This window comes from Hypanus sabinus, unplaced genomic scaffold (genome assembly GCF_030144855.1).
Source record: "Hypanus sabinus isolate sHypSab1 unplaced genomic scaffold, sHypSab1.hap1 scaffold_221, whole genome shotgun sequence".
NCBI classification, from domain to species: domain Eukaryota; kingdom Metazoa; phylum Chordata; class Chondrichthyes; order Myliobatiformes; family Dasyatidae; genus Hypanus; species Hypanus sabinus.
The window spans coordinates 598799-621001 of NW_026780320.1; the positions used below are offsets into that span (position 1 = coordinate 598799).

At 42.9% G+C, this 22203-nt stretch overlaps 1 protein-coding gene across 1 annotated transcript; it reads right to left on the reverse strand.

Moving 5' to 3' along the window:
• Positions 1-527: 527 nt before the first annotated feature.
• LOC132387794 (zinc finger protein 239-like) lies at positions 528-11613 on the reverse strand. Its single transcript, XM_059960163.1, has 2 exons — positions 11544-11613; positions 528-6524 (listed from the first exon to the last, which is right to left on the reverse strand). Exon 2 carries the CDS (start codon positions 5873-5875, stop codon positions 5075-5077), a length of 801 nt encoding a protein of 266 aa, XP_059816146.1. The 5' UTR covers positions 5876-6524; positions 11544-11613; the 3' UTR covers positions 528-5074.
• Between the last annotated feature and the right edge of the window lie 10590 nt (positions 11614-22203).

Consider the following 22203-nt stretch of genomic DNA (forward strand, 5'->3'; position numbering starts at 1 on the left):
TTTTCCCACGTTCATTAGTAATTGACCGTGTGTGTTTTATTGCCGATCCGCCTTTCCCCACGACTGTTGTAAATTGTGTGCATGTTGCTTCAGTTGCCATTTTCCCACGCTTGCCTTCTGTAAATAAAATACTTTACTACCAAGACTGTGTCCAAACTCCTTGCCTTTGAGACCTACCGAATCTGTTTCCCCACTTACCACACTTGCTCACCCAATTTACATTGTCGACGTTCATGCGATATAGGTGTTGTTTAATCGGTTTGGCTTGACCAATATCTACATCATGTCCTGCGACCGTGGTTTGCTTGGGAACATCAGGAAATAAATCTTTAAACTTCAGAATTAATTCCTTCAGCTGTTGTTGTTCCTTTGGCTGCAGATGAGCCAACTTGTTATCAATGTTTTCTAGAACAAGCGAGTTCTTTAGCCTAACTGGGACCACGTTTGGCTTGTGAAAATCTCAGACGAGTCAATTGTTTCATTCTCAGGGTTGCCAGATTCATATGTTTTGACAACAATACTCACGGACGGTGCCTGTTTGTCAAAATAAGGCTTTATCATATTTATGTGTACAACCTGTGTTAGTTTACATCAGTCGGGTGTTTTGATAACATAATTCACATTATTAATTTGAGAGACTATTTCATACAGTCTGTTGAATTTCGCCTGAGGTGGATTCGTCAACATTGGAAATAGGTAAGCACCTTATTCCCCAAATGGTATTTTCTTTCGCAAGCCCGCTTATCAAACCAACACTTAATTTTGTTTTGAGAAATCTTTAAGTTTAGTCTTGCTAGAGTACAGGCGTGGTGTAGTTTATTTTTGAACTTCAAAACATAGTCTAACAAGTTAACATGTACATCGCCATCAATCCACTGTCCCTTTACCAAGGTCAAAAGTCCCCTCACTCTATGACCAAATACAAGTTCAAATGGACTAAAGCCCAGTGATTCCTGTACCGACTCTCTTACTGCGAACAAAAGCAAATATATTCCTTCATCCTAGTCTTTTCCATTTTCAACACAGTATGTCTTTTGTTGGCGTGTGCGTGCGTGCATCAATGATGTCTTTATCAAGCCTTTACAAGGCACGGAGCGAGTGAGAAAGATTGTGTAGTACACAGTATGTCTGAATCATTGTTTTGAGGGTAGAATATCAAATCTTTCTAGAGCCCATTGTAATTCAGGATGGTACGCGGATAATTTAATTTGTTTAGCTCCCAGTTCATAAACTACCTGCTGGAATAATACAGATGTAAAATTACTTCCTTGATCAGACTGGATTTCTTTAGGCAAACCAAATAAAGTAAAAAAACTTGGTAACAGCCTTCGCCACAGTTTTAACATTAATATTTCTGAGAGGTATTGCCTCTGGGAATCTGGATGCAGTACGCATAATAATTAGCAAATACTGATGGCCAGCTTTAGACTTTGGCAATGGGCAAACTCAATCCACGATAACTTTAGAAAAGGGTTCACTGAATGCAGGTATAGACCACGGTGGGACCACTGGGATGACCTGATTAGGTTTACCCGCAACTTGACAAGTGTGACAGGTTCTGCAAAAGGTCACAATATCTTTCCTGAACTTAGGCCAGTAAAATTTTTACATAATCCTGTTTAGTTTTATTCACTCCAAAATGTCGACCTAAAGGCATACTGTGGGCCAAAATTAAAAAATCAGCCCTATAAACTTTAGGAACTACAACTTGGTGAACAACTGCCCATTTCTCACTCGCTGGTATAGCAGGTGGCCTCCACTTCCTCATTAACACTCCATCCTTGGAATAATACCCTACTGGCACTTTCCTAATCTCATCATCTGAGAGAGCTGTTTCTTTTAAAGCTTCAATCTCAGGGTCTCGGTTCTGTTCTGCTATAAACTCCTTCCTAGACAGGGATAAATCTTTCTCATCAGACTTACTACCATAATCCTGTTGAAACAATGAAGGCAGAAAAGTCCCTGACACATCATCAGAACCGGAATCCCGATTTTGGCTATCATGGGTATGAGAATCATGCTGCACATAACCGTCTGCGTCGGCAGACTTTTTAGCCATACTTCGAGTTCCTGCACAGGAAGGATAAATGTTAAAATCCATCCGTGGGTCGTCAGTGGTTGGCTTAGTTTTCAACAGCACTGCAGGAACAACTTTACCATCTGCCAGGTCATTCCCTAATAGTAATCTTTCACTGGTAAACTGGAGCATAATCCGATTTTAACAGGTCCCGAAACCAACCTTGACTGTAAAGTTATCTTGTGCCATGGCACAGAAACCATGCCACCCCCAATGCCTTTAATAAGATTTAGTTCACAAGTGTCAGTCTCACCACCAAACTTTAGAACGCTGTCTAATAAAAGTGACTGAGAAGCCCCAGTATCTCGAAGGATTTTCACTGGTAACGGGGTTGAAACTTCCTTTACTAATACAAACACATCTGACATAAAGTGATCGAATCCCTTCTTAACTCGGTCAGACCTCTCAGTCTTTAACTGAGCTTCAACAGAATGTTCAGAACCCTGTGGGTTTATAGGTGCTTCAACATACTGAACAGAGTCATTTGGGACTGCCTCCTGTTCCTTTCTCTTCTTCAGGATGGAACAATCAGCCATCATATGACCAGCTTTGTTACAATAGTAACAAGAAAGACCAGAATATTTCTCCTTCAACTGCTTCCCTTCATCCTTACTCTTGTCACTAGTCCCAGCTTTAATTTCTGGTTTACCCTGCTGATCCCTGCTACTCTTTTGGAAGATCTTATTTGGGGTAAACTTAACCTTATGAGTTAAAGCAAACTAATCTGCTAATCTAGCAGACTCCCGTAAAGTGGCAGCATCCTTTTCATCTAAGTATGTCTTTATGTCTTCATAAACACACCTTTTGAATTCTTCAATTAAAACCAAATCTTTCTATCTGTAAAAATCATCATTTATATTTTTATATGTGCACCAGTGGTCAAAACACACAACTACTAATAAGCAAATTCCATATAAGTCTGATTCACAGATTTCCTCAAATTTCTAAACTTTTGCCTGTATGATTCTGGGACCAACTCATAAGCTTTGAGCACAGCCTGTTTCACTAAGTCATAATTAGCTGCATTTTCAATTGATAGGGCAGAATGAGCTTGTTGAGCCTTACCCTTAATTATACTTTGTAACTAAAGAGTCCAGCTTCCTTTCGGCCACTTTTGACTTTGAGCCGCTTTATCAAAATGCTGGAAGTATTTACCAACCTCAGTCTCATCAAATGGAGGGACCAATTTAACTTTCTGGCTGGCATTAAACGGTACAACCAACTCCTTTGAGCCAGCAACTTCTTTCTCGAGCCTTAACTTCTCTATCACAAACTGCCTCTGTCTTTCTCCTTCTTCCCTCTGTTTTTCTGCTTCCTCAGCTTCAGAACTCCTTTTTTTATGCTTCTTCCATCTGTTCGTATGCCTGTCAATCATCAAACACCCTCTTTCTCTCATTCTCTTCAGCCTCTAATTTAAGTACATCAATCTTCATTTGTTCCAGTCATAACTGGATCTCCTCTTTACTCACAGAAAACCTGTGTAACACCTCCTTATCATACACCTTCATAGATATATTGTGCTCAACTATTTTCCTCTGAATTTCTGGCTTTCTCATAGCCCCCCTATGGAGGCTGCAATTCCCAGCCGCACCATCAACCGGACATATTAAAGTGTCCTGGAGCCGACCATCCTCCTGATGATCTGGTAAACGGCTGAGCTGTTGCGTTACACCAGCCTAAGTAGATGGGGCTGGATAATTGGATTGTGCCATTCTACTACAGCCAGGGGAATGTTCTCTGGAGCTACTTCATTTATGCCATATCTTTTTAAGGAGAGGAATGTTTTCTCTCCCATGCAACTTACTATTGAATGGCCAGCATCCAATATAAGCCCACAGCCAGGAGCTGAGTGGTGTCTCTTGGTCAGAGGAGTATTTCTCTATGTTGTTGTAACCCAGTTTTGTTCTGTTTCGCTGATTAAAGTTTGGACTGTAGAACAGTTCTGTTGAGTTTATAAACATTTTGGGTAACAAAACTCCTATTTTTTTCACCTGTACCTGCTCTCCCAGTTTTATGCTTCCCCTGGTCCTTCACACCCCCATACCTCATTGAGGTTCAATAGTCAGCAATTCATTTGTTTTAGCTTTTCCTAATGCCTCAGGGGTTGGCGCTTCCACACATATATAAATATCCATTGCTGCTGATTTCCACACACAAATAAATCAAAAGGGATTTTCCCCAATCAGATTGATAATTATTTGATCAATAAGCCCTGCAAATTTGTTCATATCCCAGACGCAGGCCCCAATTTTGTTATGAACCATAATGCTTTAGACACAAACCAGCAACAATAGACTACACCTGGAGTCTTTTGATGTCAAAACCACTGTCTTTATTTGTAACTACTTATAAAATTGTAACAAACAATTTAAACAAAAGTTAAGTGTTATGTGTATAAATGTGTGTAAATATAACTCCCAAACTACTGAGCTCGAGGGAAACAATGCTTGGAGTCTTGCGATGGTAAAGTTCAGGTTATCCACAGAATAGGTGATGAGAGAGAGATAGTTGCAATCCAGGGTAAATGTCGAGAGAAGGCAATTCTGTCGAATTCCACAGGTTCCACGGTGGTAAAATGAGAGATCAGTTGCTGTAGAATTTATCCGTCGTTCCAAATCCACATACGAATTATCACCGAAAGCGAATTCTCACAGTGATATCGTCGTCACCCAGGAAAGGGTAACACATAAGTGGTCTCCACAGGATACGCCAAATCCGATCCAAACCTATGGATCAAACGAGGTGACAACCACACATTCCATGTACGGTGAATTGATAATTAACCCACCCTTGCGGGTATAGGAAATTTCTGAAAAATGACCCTTGGCCACCAACTCCCTGGTTTCAATCCTTCCATTTTTCCTCTGTCTCCATCTGACTCTGAGCGTCCGTGTCCTCGATTAAAACTAAACACGCTGCAAGTCAGACTGATTTGATTTCTTAATCTCACACTTTCTCTCTTAAAATGACAGTCCACAGTAAACGAAACATAGGGATTCATAACAATGGCCACACCCTGTTGTGATCTGACTGGTGTGCCAGTAGTTGGGATGACTGAGTGAAACCTTTCCCACAGACTGAGCAGGTGAATGGCTTCTCCCCAGTGTGAACTCGCTGATGTCTCTGTAGGTTGGATGAATCAATGAATCTCTTCCTGCAGTCTGAGCAGGTGAAAGGCTTCTCCCCAGTGTGAACTCGCTGGTGACTCTGTAGGCTGGATGACTCAGTGAATCTCTTCCCACAGACTGAGCAGGTGAACGGCTTCTCCCCAGTGTGAACTCGCTGGTGACTCTGTAGGCTGGTTGACTCAGTGAATCTCTTCCCACAGACTAAGCAGGTGAACGGCTTCTCCCCAGTGTGATCTCTCTGATGACTCTGTAGTCTGAATGACTGAGTGAATCCCCTCCCACAGACGGAGCAGATGAATGGCCTCTCCCCAGTGTGATCTCGCTGATGTACCAGTAGGTTGGATGATGCAGTGAATCTCTTCCCACAGACAGAGCAGGTGAACGGCTTCTCCCCAGTGTGAACTCGCTGATGGATCAGTAGGCGGGATGACAGTGTGAATCCCTTCCCACATTCTGAGCAGGTGAACGGCTTCTCTCCAGTGTGAACAAACTGGTGTGCCAGTAGTTGGGATGACCAAGTGAATCTCTTCCCACAGACTGAGCATGTGAACGGCTTCTCCCCAGTGTGAACTCGCTGATGGCTCAGTAGGTGGGATGACTGAGTGAATCCGTTCCCACAGACTATACAGGTGAACGGCCGCCCCCTGGTGTGAAGTCGCTGGTGAGCCATTAGATCAGATAACCGAGAGAAACCCTTCCCCGAAATTCAGCAGATGACAGCCTGTGCCCAGTGTGATCTAACTGATGTACCCACAGGTGGGATGACCAACAGAATCATTTCCCACAAACAGAATGGCCTTGCCCAGTGTGAACCTGCTCATGTACCTTCAGTTGAGATAACCGAGTGAATCCATTCCCACTGTCTGAGCAGGTGAATGGCCACTCTCCAGTGTGAACTGACTGGTGTGCCATTAGGTCAGATGACCCAGAGAATCCCTTCCCCGAAATTCAGCAGATGACCAGCCTCTGCCCAGTGTGATCTGACTGGTTTGTCCACAGGTGGGATGCCCGGCAGAATCCTTTCTCACACACAGAACAGATGAATGGCCTTGCCCAGTGTGAACTTGCTGATATACCTTCAGTTGAAATGACTGAGTGAATCCATTCCCACTGTCTGAGCAGGTGAACGGCCTTTCTCCTGTGTAAAATGACTGGCTTGCAATTTTGTCAAATGACCAAATGAATCCCTCCCCACAGTCTGAGCAGGAAGGATGGTCGAGTGAATCCCTTGCTCCACTTCTTAAATATCTAGACAGAGACAACAAAACTGGCGTGCCATGTTTGAGCTTCCTGGAGCCAAATTCCTTCCCATTTTTAACCTGTAAGAAGATTTACAAAATCCATCAATGGATTTAGGACAACATTTCAGATGAGATTACATGAGTTGCCAAGGATTGATCTGGTATTACACTCTCCTGACTGGGCAGAGAGCTGGTATCTGGAATGACCATCAATTCCTGTCTCTATAAGAATGCTCTATAAGATGTTCTTCCTGTCTCTATAAGAATGGGGCATTTCTGCCATCTGCAATCTGTGGCCTGGCTCAGTTTGACTCTCCATTGGTATTATTCCCTGCTCCTGCTGAGCAGCATGGGTGCCTGGCCCCACAGTAACTGAAACAGTATCACACAAATAGTCTTTCTAGACGTGCAACTGGAATTTTCTCTTATGTATTATTAACTTAAAGTGCCACAATTTTAACGCCATATAAAAAATTCCTACTGAGATGAATGGTTGGTCCACATAGCTGTTAAAAGGGCTTAGAGTGAATTTTTGTAATATTTCAGTTTTGTCTAGAAAACTACAACACAGAAACAGGCCCTTTGGGCTATCTAGTTTGTGCTGAACTAATTAAACTGCCCACTGCCACATCCCTACCATCCAGGTACCTACACGAACCGCTTAAATGTTGAAATCGAGCTCGCATGCACCACTCGGGATGGCTGCCCATTCCAAACCTAGATGACTTTCTGTGTGAAGAAGTTTCCCCTCATGTTCCCCTTAAAATTTCACCTTTCACCCTTAATCCATGGCCACTGGTTGTAGTCCCACACCAATCAGTGGTAAAAGCCAGCTTGAATTTACACCTTCCCTTTAGTTGAATATACTCAAAGGCGCTTTCTAAATGGTCACCTATGTCGTTGTCATTCATAGGTCGAATAAATGCTATAAAAATGGCTATTCTACCGAATTTTTTATATATATTTCAGGCAGTTCCCTCTTTTGTTCCAAAAACATTATTTGATAAAATAGATTCTTTGATTTTATCTTATGTTTGGAATAATAAAGGCTCTAGAGTGAATAAACTTTTATTGCAAAAATCAAAAAAAAGATGGAGGACTGGCTTTACCAAACTTTAGATTTTATTACTGGGCAATTAATATTCATTATATTACTTTTTGGATTTATGAGATAGACGACCAAGACCGCCCTTCATGGTTACAGTTGGAGGAAAATTCAGTAATAGGGTTTTTGTTAGCTACTTTATTAGGAGCTCCTCGTCCGTTTCTGTTCTCCAGAATAGGTAGACAATCTCTTAACACTATTGTTAAACATACTTTTAAAATTTGGTTTCAATTTCATAGATTTTTTGAATTATTTTTTTTTTATTTTCTAGTAATACTTATTCTAATTTATTTTTTAAACCATCAACTATGGATAAGGCTTTTTTAACATGGAAAATTAAGGGAATAAAGACTTTCTTACATTTGTTTTTACAAGATTGTTTAATGTCTTTCTCACAGTTAATGGATAAATATGATATCTAATACTCATTTTTTTCAGGTATTTACAGGTTAGGAATTTCTTACATGATTTTTTACTGAATTACCCCTTAGCCTGCTCTTCAAATTTGGCTTATGTTATTTTTCAGTTTAAACCTTTTCAAAAACGATTAATAGCTATCATTTATAAACAGTTAATGAATGCTCGCATGTCGCCTAATGATAGGGTTCAACCTATCTGGGAAATAGAACTTCAACATTCACTTTCAGATGATCAATGGAATAAGATTTATTATTTAGTCTATAATTCATCTGTCTGTGTACACCATATCTTAATACAGTTTAAGATAGTACACAGGCCCCATATAATCCAAAGATAAATTGGTGCATATTTTTCTGAATATAAGCCCTATCTGTGACAGATGTAACACAGAAATGGCTACTTTAACTCATATGTTTTGGTCATGTGCAAGTTTAAATAATTTTTGGAGGGATGTGTTTGGAATATTATCTAAAGTTATAGATATGGATGTTCAACCTTATCCAATTACAGCAATTTTGTGATTATTCCAGAAGAAGCAAGCAAAGTATCTGCTTCTGCCCAACATGTGATAGCTTTTTCACCTTTACCGGCTAGGAGAGCTATTTTGCTACATTGGAACGAATCTAACCACCTACTGTTTCCTATTGTTTCTCCACCATTGTGTCATGTCTAAGCTTGGAGAAAATTAGAAGCAGGACATTTGATACATCCTTTAATTTTGAACAAGTCTGGTGACCTTTTATTCAATATTTTCACATGATTTAATTTATTTTTTTAAATTCTCTTTGGGGGAAATCCTTATCCATGAAGGTTCAGAGATGACTGAAAGGATGTGTTTTTTTTTCACTCTCTCTGTTTTTTTTTCCAATTTTATCCTCAATTGGACAGCCCAATCTTTCTTTTTCTTTCCCTTTTTTCTCTTTCTTTTTTTTGTTTTTTTTTGTTTCAGTTTAGTTAGTGGTTTTTTTTTCCTTATCAATAAAATTTCCAATTTTTTAAATTATTATGAGGAGTTGTAATTTTTTTGGACCATTGTATATATAATGGCATAATATTTTACTTATTTGATTTTGATATTCTATACTTTTTGTTTTTACTATTGCTGTTTATGTCTTTTATATATCTACTTGTTAAACTCCTCTTCCGATTTGTATATTCTTTAGTTGGAAATCAATAAAAAAGAATGAAAAATGAAGTTACACCATCTATGCCCCTCTTTCACAATCAAATATCCCCTCAATCTTCAACATTCCAAGGAATAAAGTCCTGAGAAGATGAACTGATTTCCAAAAGTCATGAAGTTAAAGATGAAACATTATTTTCAACATTTTAAGCAAGATTAGTGTATTATTTTTGTTTTTACAATTTCAGAGTGAAAAAAAAGGAAAGGAGCAGCATGCAAAAGTTTGGAAACCCCAAGAGATTTGAGCTCTCAGGTACCTTTTACCAAGGAGTCAGACCTTCATTAACTGGTTAGGGCTATGGCTTGTTCACAATCTTCATTAGGAAAAGCCAAGTGTTACAAATTTCAAAGCTTTATAAATACCCTGACTCCACAAACCTCGCCCCAACAATCTGCAGCCATGGGTTCCTCTAAGCCCCTGCCTAGCACTCTGAAAATTAAAATACATGATACCCACAAAGCAGGAGAAGGCTATAAGAAGACAACAAAGCGTTTTCAGGTAGCCCTTTTCTTAGTTCGTAATGTAATTAAGAAATGGCAGTTGACAGGAATGGTGGAGGTCAAGTTGAGGTCTAGAAGACCAAGAATTCCTTCCAAGAGAACTGCTCGTAGGATTACTAGAAAGGGAAATCAAAACCCCCGTTTGACTGCAAAAGACCTTCAGGAATATTTAGCAGACTCTGAAGTGGTGATGCACTGTTCTATTGTGCAGGGACAGCTACACAAATATGACTTTCATGGAAGAAACATCAGAAGAAAACCTTTCCTGTGCCATCGCCACAAAATTCAGGATCAGATGTTTGCAAAGGAACATCTAAACAGCCTTATGCATTTTGGAAACAAGTCCTCTGGACTGATGAAGTTAAAAAAGAACTGTTTGGGTGCAATGAGCAAAGGTATGTTTTGAGAAAAAAGGGTGCAGAATTTCATGAAAAGAACACCTCTCTAACTGTTAAGCACGAGGGTGGATTGATCATGCTTTGGGCTTGTGTTGCAGCCAGTGGCACGGGGAACGTTCTACTGGTAGAGGGGAGAATGAATTCCATTCAATACCAGCAAATTCTGGAAGCAAACATCACACCATCTGTAAAATAGCTGAAAATTAAAAGAGGATGGCTTCTACAACAGGATAATGATCCTAAATGCACCTCAATATCCACAATGGACTACCTCAGGAAACGCAATCTGAACATTTTGCCATGGACCAGAACAGTCCCCTGACCTAACCATCATTAAAAATCTGTGGATAGACCTCAAAAGAGCAGTGCATGCAAGACGGCCCAAGAATCTCACAGAACTAGAAGCCTTTTGCGAGGAAGAATGGGCAAAAATCCCCAAACAAGAATTGAAAGACTCTCAGCTGCCTACAGAAAGCGTTTAGAAGCTGTGATACTTGCCAAAGAGGTTGCTACTAAGTACTGACCATGCAGGGTGCCCAAACTTTCACTTCAGGCACTTTTCCTTTTTTATTATTTTGCAACTGTAAATGATGGATACAAAAGAGTAATCTTGCTTAAAATATTAAAGAATGTGTCATCTTTAACTTTATGACTTTTGGAAATCAGGTCATTGTTTTACTCGCTTAGCTATTCACAGGAAGAGAAAGGTAGCCAAATTTTTGCATATCACTAAATGCAATTTTCTTGCTAAATGATGCTTTAAAAAGTTGGACTTCCAAATATCACTCCCCTTCTTCCCACTTGCAAATTCTTCAGCAATTTTTGCATCACCACAATATACACAAGGTAACACCAGTTTCTGTATTGGACATAAATATTTCCCCTGGACCCTCCCTCAGGTGACTGGCGGTGATGAACTTGGTGATGCCAATGAATATGAAGGGAAGGGCAGTACTCTGTCTCATTGGAGTCTGGAACATTTGTGATCCGAAAGCTACTTGTTACCCAAGGCAAAGTTGTTTGATAATCATTATGTACCCAGACAGAATAGGTCAAAACATATCCTCACGTGTAGAAAACTCCAGAACAAGCAACACACACAAAATGCTGGAGGAACTCAGCAGGCCGGGCAGCACCTATGGGAAAGAGTATAAATGCTGAGTTCCTCCGGCATTTTGTATGAAATTCCACCGGATTTCCAGCAACTGCAGGTTTTCTCTTGCTGCGGTTGAGGCAGAACAAAGATGATTTTCTCAGCAGCTGATAGAAAGATTTTGTTCTCTTTTTCCGAATTCCTAATCCTTGCATTCAGATAGCTGGAGCTCAGCTCCGTCTGTGAGATCCATCTGCTCCCATTCCCTGATTAGCCGGAAGCACCCCGGGGCCCGCGTACGGATCGTGGGGCTGAGACAGAGGAAAAAGACCTTGCGGACCACAGTCTCCGGTTCTCACAGCAATTGTCACTCAATTAGAGTCGAAAGAGCCCTTACCTTTCCGCTCCTCCCGACATTTTGTATACTACGCGCATGCGTAGTTATCGGAGACGACCGTAATCCTGCGCTTGCGCTTTTGATCGGTGCTTTAAACGACAGCGAAATTTTAAACGCGCGGCTTTACGGGTAATCATGGTGCCATTCAAAATTTATGCAAGCTTCGGTTCCACGTCCATATCTCAGTTTTTGTGTGTGTATAGAAAACTGAGCAGCTTTCTTAACGCAGAGAGCGGCTCCCATAAACGAAACACTCAATATCAACAGGCATTTCGTGTATCTAATGCCAAAGTACAATCCTCTTCCAAATGCAGATGTGAAACAAAACAGATTCTGCAGATGCTGGAAATACAGAGACGCACACACACAAAATGCTGAAGGAGCTCTGCAGTTCAGGCAGCAACTAAACAGAGGAGTACACAGTCTAGACATGCTGAAGGGGCTGGGCTTAAATGCTGCCCATTTATTCCTCTCCACATTTGCCGCCTGATCTGCTGATAACCTGCAATGTTTCGTAGAAATTAACCATTTGGTTTTTCAATTAACCGGTTTCCAAATATTTCTCATCTTTCATTCATAGCCACATCCTGCTGGTCTGGTTCCTCTTCCTCCTCCTGCTCGTAACCTCCAGACCCCATCTCTTTCCGGAACCCCAAAGCTCTGATTGGAGCTGGTAAATCTTTGTTTTCTGACTCCGCTCCACTGAAGATTCACTCGCCAGTCCGTTGTCGGGGTTTAGAGGCGCATTGCCACAACCCGGCTGTCTGAGGCACAGTCCTTTGAAATTGGTGAAAATGACACAAAGTTTGAAAAGAGCAGGGAAAAAGGAGTTAAGCCACATTAGTCCAGAGCCCTGGGGAAGGTCAAATACTCAGCGAGCTCATCGTGTTAATTAGTCTGCGGAAAATCATGCAGGAAATTCATGCAGGTGTATAAGATGATGAGAGGCATTGATCGTGTGAAAATTCAGAGGCTTTTTCCCCAGGGCCGAGATGGCGAACACGTGGGGGGCATAGATAAGGTGCTTGGAAGTAGTTCAAGGGAGGTGTCAGAGATATATATTTTTATACAGATAGTGGTGGGTGTGTGGACTGCACTGCCAGCGACGGCGGTAGAGACGGGTACAATAGAGTTTTTTAAGAGAATCTTAGATAGGTACATGGAGCTTAGGAAAATAGAGGGTTCTGTGGTAGGGTAATTCTAGGCATTTTCTAGAGTAGGTTACATGGTCAGTACAACATTGTGGGCCGAAGGGCCTGTAATTTGCTGCAGATTTCTCTGATTCTATGAAATTCAAGGGAAAACTCTTCTCCCACGGAGTGGTGACAAGTTGCAACAGGAAGAGTGAGAGATTAGTTTTAAAACACTGATATGGAACAGAAAACTGGGCAGGGACCAGATAGACTGAGTGGCCTCTCTAGTGTACATTGTGAGTTTGGCAGTGACAGTAAGTACCTGCGACATGGGATTTGATACAGAATTGATTTAACTTTCACAGATCCAAAATATTAAACACCAGTCAAATTTATGGCTAACATCAGCAGAACAGACTCCTCCAATGCTCAGTGACCAGGGTTCAGTCCTGGGTGCGATGAGCAGCCGCAAGGACTGCAGAATCTGGCAGTAACAGTCCCTCATGAACCTACAGCTGCTTTCAGTCACCGTGATGGTTAAACATTTAACACGGAGCTGATTTGAACTTCCTCCCTGATGTGAAGTTGCTGGTGTTGCAGCAGCTGGGATGAGTGAGTAAAACTCTTTGCTCACTCCGGACAGAAATGTGGCCTCTATTTATTGTGAACTCACGGGAGCATCACAAGGTGGGTTAACTGAATGAGTCTCTTCGCACACACGGAGCAAGTGAACGGCCGTTTCCCAGTGCAAAACTGTAGGTCACGGTTTTCAGTATCGGCCCGAAATGTTCACTGTTCGTTTCCACGGATGCTGCCCAGCCTGCTGGGTTCCTCCAGCATTTTGTACCTGTTGCTTTGCCCACAGCACCTGCAGTGTACTTTGTGTTCAAGCTCTGGTGAACTGACAGATACAGCGGATCTAACGTGCTGTTGTGTTTGTGATTCCCATACACAAATCCTTTGAATTTTCTACACTGTTAAAGGTTTATAAAGCACTTCAGTGGGTGAACGACAACACTTCAACTGAAATTATTTTAGTCTCCATGGTGCCTACTGATAAAAACACTGTCACAGCTCAACACAATTTGGAGGAACAAAGCATCATCTTCTAACTGGCTACAGTTCCTGCATCAGGCACAATATCAAACGCTCCGCTTCCCTCTCTGTGTCAAAATGGATCATTCCTCCCCTTCATCAGTCTGTGACGTGGCTCAGTTTGTCTGTCTCCTTCGCGTTCTGAGCATGCGCCACACACCTACTGAGATCACATTTTACTTACACGGCTGTGACTAGAGACTTTCTGATTATTATGTCCCTCCTGGTATTTGACGGTTGTAATCTCAGAGTCAGCAATGGTATTGAACATCGGGAGTAGGTGATTAGGCTTTTTCGTTGGAGATCGATAAACTGCCGGTAGTGTGTGGCTGGATGAGTGGGTCGTTTTCAGACTGGAAGGAGGTAGCGTTTGGAGTACCCCAGAGATCAGTCCCTGACCATAGTTGTTCACAGTTTAATGTCCTGGCGAAGGCAGCGAGATGTGAGATGTCCCAGTCTGCTGGTGACGCAGAAAGAGTGGAGTTGGGGGAGGGGAGGCTATTCACGTGCAATTTCGTAGCTTTGCAATCAGTACATAGTGCACTGTGGGGCTGTAGTGGCGGGTTCCATTGCTGGGATCCGTGCACAGTCACTGTGGACTGTGACAATTTTGTGAATAAAGCACCATTCTCCAATTTAGAATCCCAAGCTGGGGAACAAGCCTATCGATTGTATATTTAAGTTGTATTTATGGCACTGTGATAACCAGATAGTATAGCTCTCCACGACCTCTCTATCCAGCCCTTTTAATATTGGAATTCATTTGTAAATTTCCCCAGCGGGCCATCAATACTGTCATCCGATGCATTGACAGTGAACTCGCTGATTGAAAAGTAAAATTTTCTCACTAGCAACCCTATCACTTCTAAGCAAACAACGTTACTTTACCTGCTTGATAATTATATTTTATGATAATTAGTGAGTGCAACCATGCAATACTTCGTCATATTATTAAATTAAGTATTATATGTGTTATTGTACCAGTTATTCACTGAAATGTAGTGATAGGTTATAATCTTGTTAATGTCTTAACTATCACTGTATTTCTGTGGAGCTCTGGAATTCATATATTTCTTTCATCTTGGTTTACAGCTTGACATTATAAGAAGCCCTATTTTATACACACACACACACACACACACACACACACACACACAATTAATGAGCAGGTACACAAATTGGGTGCGACATACGAGGGGTTAAGTCCGTGGCCTAAGGTGGAAGGAGTCAATTTTAGAAAACCTAGCAATTTTCAATGATCAGAAACAGAAATACCACAAACGTTATTACCTTCAAACTCTCTTCACAATCACTCAAAGAGTTGAACTGCACGTGCAGGTTCCGAGAGCTGTATAACTTTCGGCCTTCTAACTTAGGACACGAATTTATCAATCACACCTGGTATGGCTCCGGCACCTAAAGAAATGGCACTGCACCACTGCTCCAGGCGTCCGGCAGAGCTCAGGCCCGGCCCTTTCTCAATGCAACCGGCCTCGATTTTCACAATCTCGGGATCAGCCCATAATTATCGCCGCCCGAATGGGAGAACCGCCAACAACAGATGCAGAGGTCTGCACCTCGCCGCCGGTGGCCGGAGGTCCATGCAGCGCAAACGGGTTGGCGGGTGGAGGGGGGGGGGATACTCGGATAGAATATAGGGACTGATCCTGGACCCTGAGGGTGGCCTCATCTTGGCACAAGAGGTGGCGATGTTTCACACGTCGGAACGGGAATGGGATGGGAATTAAAATGTTTGGACACCGGGAAGTCCCGCTCGGAGCGGATAGTTCAAAGGTTAATTTATTAGCAAAGCAGGTATCCATAAACAACTCTGAATTTTTTACTTCTCCAGAGAGCCACGAAACAAATGTCGTTCACAGAGAAAAATGAAATTTCCACACCAACCCCAGCATAAGAACTAACGGCATCCCGATCATCAACCCCCAAAACCCACCCCTCCCATACAAAAGGGAACAATAACATCAACACCCCCGAAAAATAAACATTCCTACCCGGGACAATTGCGGAGGAGCCGGTGTCACCAGTGTGGAGGCGGCCGCATCGGGAGCAGCGGACACAACAGGCGACCCCGGAAGATTCACAGGTGAAGTGTCGCCTCACCTGGAAGGATGTTTGGACAACGGAGAGAGTTTGACCGTCCGGCCCTTTCACTGTGACACCCCGAACTCCACATCAAATCCGTCCAAACGAATCTGGGTGATCTTTAATGACCAATAAATATAATTCCTCTCAGCGATCAGCTGTCTGAATGATTCCCTGACTCTGAGAGGAAGGGGTATCTATGGTCCACACTGTCAGGGTGTTGAGTTTACCAGGAGTCAAAGACTGCAGGGACGGGAGGTTTTCTGTTGACTAATACATTGTGTGTGGACCCCGCTGGCAACGCACTCCCACATGTGACGTCACACAGCTCCTCCCCCACGCGCCTGACGTCAGGCATGGGCTCCCCCACCGGGTTCTGCCCTGATGTGCGTGGTGTCTTACGTCACGGACGCGCTGCTGTGCTCGAGCTTTATCGGTTTAACAGCTGGGCTAATAATCACGTGACTAGCCCCGCCCCCACCGCTGTCAACAGAGGATTCAGGGGCTACGTTATTCCCATTGTTGCGAAGTTATGTCAATCACGGGTTACAACCAGTAGCGGAGGCGGACAAGCCGAGTGGGCGTTACCCCGCTGAGTCCGTCACCCTCTCGAGCGCCGACAGCCTCCTCAGAGCGAAGAAAACCTCAAAGTAAATGTCCGCTTTCTGATTTATTTCCCTTTCCCTCCGAGGGAAGTTGGGGCGTTTGTGAAGCGTATCCTGCGGCCGGAGTCTGATATATCGCTGAGAGGTAGGAGGAGACCGCTCGGCCCGTCGGTTCGATGCCGGTTCCCCGGGGAGGGATTTTATTGACAGGATGAAGATGGTGAGAGAGGGGGCGGACAGGATGTTTGTCCCGGTGGGGACAGGAGGGGCTCATCTGTGGAAATGTCTGAACCCACGGTGGTGCCGAGCAGAGGGATTCACCACATTGGGGGCAAACACCGGCAGACTGTTGCCCTGCAAGCGGGACCAATGGTCCGGGCAGAGTGACAATTATTTGTGCTTTGTTGAGATTGTACCTGGAATTTGGTGTAAAATCCCGCTCCCCATACTGACACGGGTTATACAGACCAAAGAACAAACTGCCGGAGGAACTCAGTGGGTCGGGCAGCATCTGTGGAGGAAAATCGACCGTCAACATTTCGGGCCGAGACTCTCCCTCTGGACTGAGAGTGGACGGGAAATAGTCAGATAAAAGAGGTGAGGGGTGGGGATGGGGCAAGAGATGGGGAGAGAGAGGTGGATACAGGTCAGGGGGAGGTGGGAAGGTGGAAATAGTAACAGGGGTGGGAGGTGAGTGGTTGGGGCAACACGGGGCTGCAGAAGATGGAAATTAATTCCACAGAGGATTATCAAAGAGGATAGAGAGCATTTGTTATAGAGAGTGCAATGAAGATTCACCAGACTGATCCCTGGGGTGGTGGGGTTATCATATGAAGAAAGATCAAATGTGATAACCCTTTCATTTAGAGAATCGAGGACTGAGAGGTGAACATTGAAATTCACAACATCATGACCGGTTGAACCAGGGATCTCAGTCTCTGAAACAGGGATGGACTGTCCGGGACTGAGATGAGAGGAAATGTCCCCATTCCGAGGGTGGTAAATGTCTGTAAAACCTCTCCACAGAGGGCGGTGAAAACTCAGTGATCGTCCCCACGTAAAACAGAGGGCGGCAAATGTGTGGAGACCGAAGGGATGGAGGAAACGAGGACTGGGCAGAAACATGTGGCTGAGATGGGAGAGCAGACGCAATCTTGCTGATGGTTAGAGGGGCTGAATGGCCTGCTGTTTCTCACTTGATATTTCAGTGTTCCTGTCCAGCAAGGCTCCGGAGGAATGCGAATACAAATTAGTGTTTATAAACACAGAACTGATTTAAATGAAACGTGAAAATTTCCTGTTTGGGTCTGAATTATGTTTTGGACCTGGATGGGAATGAGCCGCTGACTCTGTGACCTGGAGATGGAGGGAAAGGGATCGGGGAAGATATGGTGTTAAATAATAATCATGTCTCTGGGGTAAATATGGAATAATGTGGGGAATGCAGTGGATGAGTCGGGCAGCGTGTGAGGGGCGAGGAGCAGAGTCACCAGATCAGAAGGGAGACCCTCCACCCTTCTCCTGATCCCGTTTCCTGTTCACGTTTCTCTGCAGATCTGCAGCATCTGCGGGTCACTGCTCTACGTGTATGTGTAGCTTCATCTTTCCCCGTTCAGACAAGTCAGTGAGATCCGGATCTGTCACGTCCTCTGTTGTGCGTGGACAATGTTTTTTTCTCTGCAATACTTTCTGCATGTTTCTTGTTTAAAATCACAATTGTTAAAATCTATTGTTATGAATTAGGTTCTACTGCAGCCGCAGGGACAATGAATTTCATGTCATATGCCGGTGCTATTAAACCTGATTCTGATATTGATATGGGAGACCCACCACCGGCCACCTGTTCCCAGTTACCGCAGATCGTAATGTGAGATTGAAGCATTTTCCATACAGTTGCTTTCCACAGAAATTACAACAGTTCAGTTTCCTTCTGAGGTTCCTGAGCAGAAGCTCAGTCTGTCTAATATTTCCACACAATTAAAATGGGGAATTTGTTTATTATCATCATGTACTGATTGATTGGCCTAATCTCAAAACCGCTAACAATCAATCAAATGCCTTCTGACAAGGCTCAATCCAAACAAACTTTTCACCCATCTTCAGGAGGTTGGTCAGAGGAAGAGCGAGAGCAGCAAAGTTCTTACAGAACTTACGATAATATCCATCCATTCCCAGAAACCTTCTAAGAGCCTTCTTAGCAGTCAGAATAGGAACTTGAGAAATTGTCTGGACTTTTGCCCGAACAGGAGCCAACCTGCTTTGACCTACAACATAGCCAAGACAGGTCACAGTGTCATTGCCAAATTCACTCTTAGCCAAGTTAACTGTAAGGTTGTCCTAGGAAAGCCTGTCAAACGGCTTCTCTACTGCAGAGATATGCTCTTCCCAAGTGTCACTCCCTGTAACTAAGTCATCAATATAGGTATCTGTGTATTCTAACCCTCGAATTACAAAATCAGTCACTCTCTAAAATGTTCCTGGAGTATTTTTCCTTCCAAAAGGCAAAACATTGTATTCATACAACCTAGATGGTGTCACAAATGCAGAAATTTCTCTACCTCTGTCCGTCAATGGAACACACCAATACCCTTTCAACAGATCAATCTTTGTAAGAAATTTGCTTTTCCAGCCTTATCGATGTAATCCCTGGGGATAGGATAGGCATCTGTTTTTGTAACTGCATTTACCTTTCTATAATCAGTGCAAAATCTAACAATACCATCAGGTTTGGGCATAATAATGCAGGGTGACTCCAATCTCATTTTGAAGGCCTAATAATACCATTCTCCAGCATATACTCAATTCCCTGGACAGGCAAATTTACACTTTTCTACGTTCATGCAATATGGGTGTTTAATCAGTTTGGCTTGACCAACATCTACATCATGTACTGCGACCGTTGTTTGCTTGGGAACATCGGGAAATAAATCTTTAAACTTCAGAATTAATTCCTTCAGCTGTTGTTGCTTTGGCTGGGGATGAGACAACCTGTTAGCAATGTTTTCTGGAACAACCGAGTTCACTAGCCTAACTGGAACCACGTTTGGTTTGTGAAAATTCTCAGACGAGTCAATTGTTTCATTCTCAGGGTTGCCAGTTTCATTTGTTTTGACAACGACACTCACAAATGGTACCTACTAGTCAAAAAAGGCTGTATCATGTTTATGTGTACCACCTGTGTTAGTTCAAGTCAGTTGGGTGTTTTAATAACATAATTCACATCATTAATTTGGGAGACTATCTCATACTGTCTATTGAATTTCACCTGAAGTGGATTCGTCAACATAAGGCAAGCTCCTTATCCCCCACCTGGTATTTTCTTTCGCAACCCTGCTTATCAAACCAACACTTCATTTTGTTTTGAGAAACCTTTAAGTTTTGACTCGCTAAACTAAAGGCTTGGTGTAGTTTATTTTTGAACTTCAAAATGTACATCTCCATCAATCCACCATTCCTTTTAACAAGCTCAAACGTCACTCTGCGACCAAATACAAGTTCAAACGGAGTAAAGCCCAGTGATTCCTGTACTGACTCTCTTTCTGTGGACAAAAGCAAATGTATTCCTTCATCCCACTCTTATAAATTTTCAACACAATATGTCTTAATCATTGTGAGGTCAAGTCCATTTTATCATTCATTTGGCTTATAACCACAGACAGGAAGCCGTCCTTCAGCCTGGTGTTACGCACTTTACGGCTTTTGTATCTCTTCCCCGATGGGGGAGTGGGTTTGCAGCCAGACTGTCCAGGTTATGAGGTTCTTTGTGTCCATGGCCTGCTTTCCCGAGGGAGTGGAAGTATAGGAAGAGTCCATGGAGTGGAGGCTTGTTTCTCTGATGTTCTCTGCTCTCCAAAGTTCTCTGCAGTTCCTTGCCGTCATGGGCAGAGCAGCAGCCATACGAAGGCGTGAAGTATCGACAAGAAGCTCAAAGACCTCGGCCTTCACCCTGCCTTGTGTAGCTGGATCCTGAACTTTCTGTCAGATCGCCAGCAGGTAGTAAGAGTGGGCTCCATCTCCTCTGTCTCTCTGACCCTCAGCATACATAACCTACAGGGTTGTCTGTTTGGCCTTCTCCTTTACTCTCTGCGCACCCATGACTTGTGTTGCCACCCACAGCTCTAATCTGCTAATTAAATTTTGCTGACAGCAGTACATTGATTGGCCTAATCTGAAATACTGATAACAATCAATCAAATGCCTTCTGACAAGGCTCGGTCCAAACAAACTTTTCACCCTTCTTCAGGAGATTGGTCAGAGGAAGAGCGATAGCAGCAAAGTTCTTACAGAACTTACGGTAATATCCATCCATTCCCAGAAACCTTCTAAGAGCCTTCTTAGCAGTCAGAATAGGAACTTGAGAAATTGCCTGGACTCTTGCCCGAACAGAAACCAACTTGCTTTGACCTACAACATACCCAAGACAGGTCACAGTGGCATGGCCAAATTCACTCTTAGCTCAATTAACTGTAAAGTTGTCCTAGGAAAGCCTGTCAAATAGCTTTTCTACTGCAGAGATATGCTCTTCCCAAGTGTCACTCCCTGTAACTAAGTCATCAATATAGTTATCTGTGTGTTCTAACCCTCGAATTACAAAATCAATAATTCTCTGGGATGTTCCTGGAGCATTTTTCCGTCCAAAAGGCAAAACATTGTATTCATACATCCCAGAAGGTGTCACAAACGCAGAAATTTTTCTACCTCTGTCCGTCAATGGAACACACCAATTCCCTTTCAACAGATCGATCTTTGTAAGAAATCAGCTTTTCCAGCCTTATCGATGCAATCATCCACCCTAGGGATAGGACAGGCATCTGTTTTTGTTTCTGCATTTACCTTTCTATAATCAGTGCAAAATCTAACACTACCATCAGTGAGGGGGGATTTGATCAAGGTATTTAAAATTTTGAGAGGGATAGATAGAGTTGACATGAATAGGCTGTTTCCATTGAGAGTAGGGGAGCTTCAAATGAGAGGACATGATTTGAGAGTTAGGGGGCAAATGTTTAAGGGGAACAGGAGGGGGTATTTCTTTACTCAGAGAGTGATAGTTGTGTGGAATGAGCTTCCTGTAGAAGTAGTAGAGACCAGTTCAGTTGTGTCATTTAAGGTAAAATTGGATAGGTATATGGACAGGAAAGGAGTGGAGGGTTATGGGCTGAGAGCGGGTAGGTGGGACTAGGTGAGATTAAGGGTTTGGCACGGACAAGGAGGGCCGAGATGGCCTGTTTCCATGCTGTGATTGTTATATGGTTATATCAGGTTTGGGCACAATAATGCAGGGTGACTCCAATCTCATTTTGATGGCCTAATAATACCATTCTCCAGCATATACTCAATTCCCTGGTCAGCCAATTTACACTTTTCTACGTTCATGCGATATGGGTGTTGTTTAATCAGTTTGGCTTCACCAACATCTACATCATGTACTGCGACCATGGTTTGCTTGGGAACATCGGGAAATAAATCTTTAAACTTCAGAATTAATTACTTCAGCTGTTGTTGTTGCTCTGGCTGCAGATGAGCCAACATGTTATCAATGTTTTCCAGAACAACCAAGTTCATTAGCCTAACTGGGACCACGTTTGGCTTGTGGAAAGTCTCAGACAAGTCAATTGTTTCATTCTCAGGGTTGCCAGATTCATATGATTTGAGAACAACACACACAGATGGTGCCTGCTTGTCAAAAAAGGCTTTATCATATTTATGTGTATCACCTGCGTTAGT

What these genes read in the sequence shown, in the direction of transcription:
- LOC132387794 (XM_059960163.1), bottom strand. Translation starts at nt 5,875, where the DNA reads ATGGCTCACCAGCGACTTCACACCAGGGGGCGGCCGTTCACCTGTATA.